Genomic DNA, 8471 nt, shown 5'->3' with positions numbered 1-8471 from the left:
TTACAATAAATTGTATCAGATGTAACTTTAAAAAATCGAGCCAAAGTAAAACTGTGTTCCTCCTGACGGCCAGCAGCAGGCAGAAACGGTCAGGTTTTAATAGAAGTCTGAAATCTGTGACTATGATAAACACTTTGCTGATAGATTTTCAGTCTCAATCATTTTGAATAATATAAGCGTAAACACACTCTGCTGGGTCCACTGCAGTAGCAAAAAAGGACAATACAGCAGGCGATGCAACACATCAGTGAAAGTTCCCGACCTCTCAGTGTGTTGTTTCATCATGTCCACTTTCAGAAGCTCTCAGCTGATGGGTGGCATTGTTGTGTCTGTGTCCATCTTTTATATACAGTCTATGAATAGAAAACACAAATAGTTAATTTTAAATAGTCAAAAAATGTGTTTAAATAGAGATAAATAAAAATAACCACATTTTAATGAATATATAAAAATCTACATTTATTGTATGTAAAAGCAAAGCATTGAGGCAGCACTGTGTGTCAGAGGTAAACCAGCAGTGAGCTGGTATTAGTCATCAGTCTGGTTAAACCAGATGCAGAGAGCAGCTTTAAACTGTTTGTTGGAATAGGAGTGACTGGCTGTAACCTGAGGGAACTCTACAGGGTCTGCTGCAGAGCAGAGGGTACTGGAGGACCTGGTACGTGAGAATAAGTGTTGCTGCATTTGATCGCAACAGTCTACTTAGAGAGATGACACCAAGGCTCATCTCTCCAAGGGCCCCAGAATGTCCAAGACGAGGCAGGTGGGAAGTGGGCAGACAGGTAGAGAACTGGTAATACTAGTACATTAGCTGGTTTTGGCACCCAGAGAAACACTGGTTACACAGGGGGAAGCACAGGACACTGCAGAAATCCAAGGAGACCCGATTAGCACTATGTGGGAAAAGACAGGCTGGAGGAATTCTGCCTAGAAACACCATAAGTGGAAGGATGGCCATGGCAGGAGGGCTGCACCCACGGACGGAGCAGAGACTGTGTTGGCTGAGCGAAGTCACAACAGACGCTAACAAATGCAGAAAACACAAAAACTATGTTTTTAAAAAGTGTACATATCTGCCTGAACTGGGATATGTGGTGTTTCCTTTCTGTTCAAATGTCATTTCAATCACTTCTCTATGCACACGACGATTTGGAGGGTTTGGAAGAAATGACTCCATTTCTGTCTGAATGAATGACAGATGAAATCTCTTAGAAGTAAGTGTGTTTTGATGAACAGCTGATTCTACGCTGACGTCAGAGTCAAGTGTTTTCAAGGATAACAATCAGGTGTTAGAGAGAAAAGAGACTAAATCCAAAGTATGACCTAAACACGTTTAGAAAGATGATTTATGGCCACAGCATCTGGACTCCACCAGCCCAGAGTGTACGAGGAGGAAATTAATGACCACTGGACGGCAAGAAGACAGCCTCTTTGCAGTTTTTGGTGGAGAAGCATCCCAGCATAAGAGCATGTCTAACATGCTGGAGCAGGATGGCTCATCACTGAGAAAATGATGGAACATGGAAATATCCCAAAGCTGCAGAGTTTTGTTTCCAGCTCTGAGTCTCTAAATGTAAACCTTGAACCAGCACTGAGAAGTCAACCTTTACGAGACGCTGACAGAATACTGGTTTAAACGATGTAATCCCATTACATTTTAAAGTCAGACTTTTGGGCCAGGTTTTTAGTCTAACTTTATAAAAGACGAACTAAAAATCCACAGTCTACATATCCATGATGATTTTCAGTTGTGCTTCCATAGATTTATTTTCTGCCTCATTATGCACTCATGGAGGAGGCTGAACCTGTTATATAATAACTCGAAACCAGAGTTACAACCAGCATCATGGACATTACAAAAGCCCATGTAGCATAGTGAGCTTACTGGTGCACAGACACTCAACAGCATCTAACCAGACATGTGCGATCATTTTTGGTTCAGTGAAAGACGAAAAACAAACACTTCTGCAAATTTGTTTTATTAAATAAAACCCAAACATCAGCTGAGGTCCAATAGAAAGGCATATTTATATTAACAGACACATTAAATATGTACAGTCCTGTAGACACAGCTCACAGGTCCAGAGTGCCTCTCATTCATTTTGCTCAGCTCAAGAAAAAACACAAATCCAAAGTATAAATAGTAGAATATAAAATTTGCTCTTGTGTAATCTACACTATGTACAGTTAATGCTTAAACACTGACACCAAGCTAAAAGGAACATCCTCCTGTTCATGTGAGTGAGTCTGCAAACAAATCTTTTATGACTTTTGGGGAAAATAAAAATAAATCTGAGATGTTTATTCGGTTTAATTTTGTACATAGCTGGTGAACTTGGTTGGCAGATTGTCTTCGGGATAGACAGTAGGTCCTGTTTTCATGGTTGGAGGCCCGTTTAAAAGAGTCCAGTGACACTTTGTTACCACCTCCACCAGGAACACCTTCAGCAGAACCTTGGCAAATTCCTTCCCAATGCACATCCTGGAGCCACCACCAAAGGGGATGTACTGAAACCTGGAGGAGTCCGCACACGGATCGGACATGAAGCGCTCTGGCTGGAAGTCTTCTTTGTCGGGGAAGATCTCTGCCACATCATGAGTGTCGCAGATACTGTAGACAACGTTCCAGCCTTTGGGAATCTGGTAACCCTGAGGAGGCAAGTGGAAATCATTAGTGAGCCGCTTCTGTCATGAGTCTAAAAGCCTCCGTGTTCATGTTACTTATGAAATTGTTGCCAGCTTACATTGAGCTCAAAGGTCTTGAGGGCCACTCTGAAGCCTCCAGGCACAGGAGGGTTGATCCTCAGCGTCTCTTTGATGACACAGCCTGTGTATTTCAGCTGCTCCAAGGACTCGATGTTCAGGCTCTGTAGGTCCATGCCCTGCGCCGCCTGAACACAGAAAGCGATATCCAACTGTTCTGTGAAGCTGCAAAGTCAGCTGCCCGTCTTTGTTTTCCCTCAGTTTTCTAAGCTTAGTCAATGCGCACAACAAAGGAACCCACACAGCCACAGGAAGAACTCCACAGAAGAAGTCTCCAAGTGGGGTTCAAACCAGAAGCCTCGATGCTGTGAGGCAGCAGTGCTAACCACTGATGGCCACTTGAGGTTCTTCAGAAGCTTCAGTATGGATGGAGCTCCACAGTAGTTCTGTGATGTGCAAAATTATTAAAGTAACTTTATTATAGTTTAATTTAACCAGAAATACAAGTCTTGGGAAATCTAAAGCATCAGACTGGACAGCAAACTCGGGACTGTTATTACACAAGTCAAAGCTGCCATATAACCTGCATCATTATAACTGCATTAATAACATTCTTTACAGCATTATTCCATCTAATAATATTTCTCACAGTATTGATACTGCATTACAGCTGTTTATTGAAGATGTCCATTTGAGGATCCTTCCATTATGTTAACTTTTATTACAGGTACGGTCAGAAGTATTTTATACACATTGCATATCTGAGCTTATTTTGAGTTGATGTTCAGTTCATTAAGGGTTTTAAGCTTCACTGGCATGACTGTCCAGGTGATCCATGCTGAGGGAAACTAGAACATAGAAGGATAACTGCAATGCATGCTTACAGTACATATAATCTAGGAATAGGCCTGAGCAGAGGCCCAAATGTTTCCAGCTTCTTGTTGCAAACCTGTTGCATTTTATTCTACTTGGTAACAGATGACTGGAGGCGATAACCAGCCCTCAGACGCTCTGAGGGCTTAAGATTATTACTTGTATGGAAGGTGTTATCAAAATGAGAAGTTCTATGTCTGCCTATAGCCATTAAAGATGTACGACTAACGGTGACTAATGCCTGGAACCTATTTTAATCTGTCATTGACGCCATGGGGGGCGTGTACCCCACTGCTTTATAAGTGTCCACAACATGTATTTGGGTCAGAAGACATATGTTGATGTTTTCTCCGGGCTGTTAATAAACTCATCGTTTGATTGCACTTTTCTGGGGCCTCCGTGGTTTGACACTGCTCTACATTGATCGATTTCGTGACAAAGCTCAGCACCAGGTGATAGATGGGTATGAAAGTCCAGACCTTGTTTTTACAAAATAAGCTAAAAACAGTCCCTGTAAACAAGCTTTACCTTGTCCTCGAGCTCCTGTCTCAGTTTATGCACTACTTTGGGGTTTAGACCCAGGAACATGACCAGAGAGGTGGCTGTGCTGGCTGTGGTTTCATGCCCCCCAAACAACAGCTCTGTGGCAGACTGCTTGATGGCCTGCAAACAGAAATACACTTACAGTGGCTCATATGGACAGAAATCGGTTTTGCAGACGTGCGTTGCAGCAGGTGACCTCCTCATTACCTGCATGCTGATGGGCTCTTTGTTCTTGTTGCTGCTGTCTATGAGCTGCTGCAGGGCGTCTCTGGGTTTCCACTCCTGGTCTGACTCCTGCACCTTCTTCTTGATGTTCTCCTCAATCTTAGAGTGGATGAAGTTCCTTGCTTTCAGACCCTGCAGGAGAGGAAGCAGGAAAGGTGGGAATAGAGGGGAAAACATCAGATGAGGGTAGGCGAGAGAAGACCTAAACGATTTCATCTTGTCCGTAAAGTTTTGCTATTATTTGGACTAACTGTACAATTTTAAAATATTGGCATTTCATGCTTCTTACCCTGTACAGTCCACTGAAAGGCACATCAATGGGCAAAGAGAACAGGTTCTTGATCATTTCCTCGAAAGCCTCCACCAGCTCGTGCTCATTGGTTTGAATCTGCTCCGGCTCAAAGCCCAGCAGGACCCTCATGGCAATGCGGAACATCAGCCGCTTCATCTCTGGGTAGACCAACACGCAGGAGTCACTTGCCAGCCATTCCTGCACTGCAGCCTGAACTTCCTCCTGGATAACGGGGATATAGAGCTCTAAAGCCTCCCTGGAAAAGGCGCGCAGGATAGCCTGAGGGGGCACAGGAGTGATGATGGAAGAGCAGACTTAGTGAGACCATTTCACCTCAGTGCCGGTGTCAAAGACAAGTATTCTGTCCTTAAATGTTTTTAGTTAGGCAATATGCCAGAAATAACATCACTTCATTTACACTGATTCCAGGTCAGTGTGTTAGCAAAACTTGAAAAAGACGATTTGCATCTGGAACCAGTTTCAGAATAATTATGCAGACAAATGCAAAGCAGCTCAAGTCCGACTTTTAATGTTTAGATATGGTTCCAGCTCAATGCACTTTATATTGTGAAAGACTGTCACATTATTCCCCCTGCCAAGCTCCTGGCAGATGTGCAAAGAAATCTTTTAACAGGAAGAGATCGCCAACAGATCCAGGCTCACAGAAGCAGCTACGTAGAACGACCTGCGACCAAATGGGGGGTGAGGGGGAAAGACTAGAGCAAAGAGGAGAGACCACAGCGAGACTGAGGACAAAGACGTGCAGAACATGAAAGAGGAATGAGTCTATAGCAGCATAACTAAGCTGGTTCAGCATCACCTGCTAGAGTCCTGATTTTAAGCTTTATCAAAACAGAAACATTCAAGCTGGGTTTCAAGAGCAGGGTGGGTGGTGTGGGGTGCACAACTCCGTGTGGGCCTTCTGCTCGACAAAATCCAATTGGTCTAAAAATGCTATGGTCAAAAAACCTCGACCACACCTCGCTGAATAAAGCAAAAACATTTGGGGTCCAACAGCCTGCCGACCAGTTTCCAGCATTTTGCTTTATTACAGTTCTTGTGACATTCAGCACGCCTTCACCTGATCCCGGCTCAGCTGGCTTTTACTTCTCGTTACTCTTTAGTTTTACTATAATTATTTGCATGTTTTACATCACTGCTTGTTGCAGCTTTAATGCCTCAGCACATCTGAAGCTTAACCTAAATTATAAGACTCCTCCGAGGCACAGTGCGTGCCGAAATGTGGGTCGCACGTGCGATTCAACGGGTTTCAGCTATATTCAGAGACTGCTATAAACATCTATGGACATTTTTATTTTATTTCTTGGCATATTTGCTTAAACAGAATCAATGTTAAATGAAAATTGCATTTCCCCCTCACATTTGAAAAAGTAAGCATTATTGTGAACTACAACTATAGACCTTTCAGAGACCATCACTGGGTGTCTTTTGGATTCTCTCTTTATTAGTATGTGCTCAAATGTGGGACTTTACAGGACACCAACTAGCAAAAACGTTTTGATACAGCTGTCCCAAAATACGGATCCTGATTCACTCTTTTGAGAATCTGGGGCTTTTATGTTTACAGTTTAAGATATTCATGTTCAAACACTGCCACAGATTTCAAAAACAAACAGAAACATGCAGGAAGTAGGTGGATGGAGCATTCTCTGGAGGATTTGATATGAAGCTAAGATTGCAAAAAACCAAAGTCTAAATTCTAAACGATTTTCGATTCGATTCTAAAACAAATTAGAGACAGAAAATGTTCTGAGAATGTGTTTGTATGGAATGACCCTGGTATTAGAAAGACAAACTACATTGTGTCAGGAGACATCAAGTCTCTGCTTTCATAAAATGACAGAAAGTTTCTTTAAAAAACAAAACAACAACAAAACTCACTACAATGACACTGCAGCAGTAGCTGTCAAATCTGGAGGTATAGTGTGACAGATATGACCATGCCATGATGATATTGAGCTTCAGCACCTGGAGGTAACTGGTGCAAACTGGTGCCATGTCACAAACCCGAACAGAACCGAAGTGACCGAGCTCGAGTTTCCCGGTTTTTGTAGAGAGGAGACGCATTTGTTCAGAGTTTGGACGCAAACCTGATGTAACCCCCCCGCTGTAGCCAGTGCTCCCTCTACGGAAAGGTCAAAGTAACTTACTTTTTTTTTAGTCTTGTGCTGAGCTCCGTGCATGTTGGAGAGCGTCTCCGTGCCCAGGATCGCGCGAACAGAAGCGGGCCACTGCGCGGACACCAGCCTGTGCTCCCCCAGGAGGATCTGCTTGACGTTATCCGCGCCAGTCACGCGCACCGTGCGGTTCCCGAACAGGTGTGTGCGGTAGATGTAACCGTACTTCTCCCGCTTCATCCGAAGAAATGTTTTCCTCTGTGAACATATGGCCACGCAAACAAACTGTCACGTGTGGATGGTTTTACCCTCACGCACGATACATTAAATATACATGAACACATTTATGACAGTGGGTTCATTTTAATTCTACACTTCCCATAAGCTCCGGGAAACCCAAACTTTCACGCTTAAGTTGAATATAATATTTCATCCTCCGCGTGATGACAAGAAGCAGCGTTTACCTGGAGGAGGAGTTGCAGCGTCTCTCCAATGAAAGGCAAGCCCATGGACCCGGGGGGCAGCGGGAAAGGGCAAGTCGGGTCTCTGCATCGGAGCGTGTAAATCTCCCACAGCTTCACGGCCAACAGGAATAGCAGAATGGGAAGCGCTACGGTGCACAAGAACGTGGTCAACAGTGCATTCACGACCATGTTGCAGCGTCTCGTGGGCCCGGTGAAGACTTCAGGTGGAGCTCAGTCTGCGTCTGGGACTCCGGTGTGCCAAGCCGCAGTTTTTATAGGCTGGCAAGCCCGTGGGCAGCCCATTACCTTCTCCTCCCTCCGATAAATTAGTTCACGCAAAGTTCATCTTTAATTGTGGGTGTTGCTCGGCCCCGCCTCCGACCTGTGCTGGCCGACTCGCCTCACCATTTGTTCCAGAGGCCACGGCTTTAGTCCCTACCTCCTGTTGCACGCACACAATCCACGGCGGATTTCACTGAGAAAAGGTGATGATTCCCACCGAGACAATGGAAGTCCCAAGACGCCTTTGTTGGCAATAAGCAGCTACTTTACACACTCATTACCTTGGCTTAAGCCCCGCTTGTAGGAGCGGTAATCATGCGCCGAGTATTCAGGAGCAATGACCTTTCCAATTTTCAGAAAATGTAAAAGCGGCGCTTAATCCCTCTCCCCGTGGGTGCCGTGGGTGCCATTCATAGTTAAAAGTCCGAGTTGTTTTTCTTTCATAGCCTGTGACCGCTGTGGCTTACCCTCCTGCCTTAATTATAAATCAATACGTGAATAAGGCAGCACGTGACTATCAGAGATGAAGGTGGAAGCTGCGCTGCGCGGTGACGCGCGGCTTCTCTTTCAGCCGCTTTCTAATCTCGAAGAAGACTTTAACCTGCCGTCAGTCTGTCCTGCCGTGTGCGTGTTATAAAAATGATATCTCTCTGAGTGGGTTCAAACACGGGTCACACGCAGGGTTATTCCCAGGTTACGCTGCTGCACGCAGAGTAAACACCGAGCAGAGAACGTCCTCGTCAGCCGAGCCGCTGCGTTTGGACTCTTTGTTTTTACGAGCTGCCATAACTTCACAAGGGGTGTGTGTGTGTGTGTGTGTGTGTGTGTGTGCGTGTGTGTGTGTGTGTGTGTGTGTGCGAGCGTGCGTTTGCGCGCTCAGCCTGACAGAGACAGCTTGGCTGCTGTTTTTACAGCGAAGCATTACACGGATGGATCTTTCTGTTCTGGCTG

General features: G+C 44.8%; 1 protein-coding gene across 1 annotated transcript; it reads right to left on the bottom strand.

The window, feature by feature from the left end:
• Positions 1-1963: 1963 nt before the first annotated feature.
• cyp26a1 (cytochrome P450, family 26, subfamily A, polypeptide 1) lies at positions 1964-8134 on the bottom strand. The gene is made up of 7 exons (XM_085465330.1): positions 7239-8134; positions 6808-7032; positions 4634-4915; positions 4327-4476; positions 4105-4239; positions 2745-2891; positions 1964-2649 (listed from the first exon to the last, which is right to left on the bottom strand). The coding sequence occupies exons 1-7, from the start codon at positions 7425-7427 to the stop codon at positions 2311-2313; spliced, it is 1467 nt and encodes a 488-aa protein (XP_085321456.1). The 5' UTR covers positions 7428-8134; the 3' UTR covers positions 1964-2310.
• Positions 8135-8471: the final 337 nt, after the last annotated feature.

Source organism: Copadichromis virginalis, linkage group LG8 (assembly GCF_057382275.1).
Source record: "Copadichromis virginalis isolate Kocher_CV1m ecotype Utaka linkage group LG8, C_Virginalis_male_GT1.1, whole genome shotgun sequence".
Taxonomy (NCBI): Eukaryota; Metazoa; Chordata; class Actinopteri; order Cichliformes; family Cichlidae; genus Copadichromis; species Copadichromis virginalis.
The sequence above is the reverse complement of the archived record's forward strand: the minus strand, read 5'-3'. Positions and strand labels throughout refer to the sequence as shown.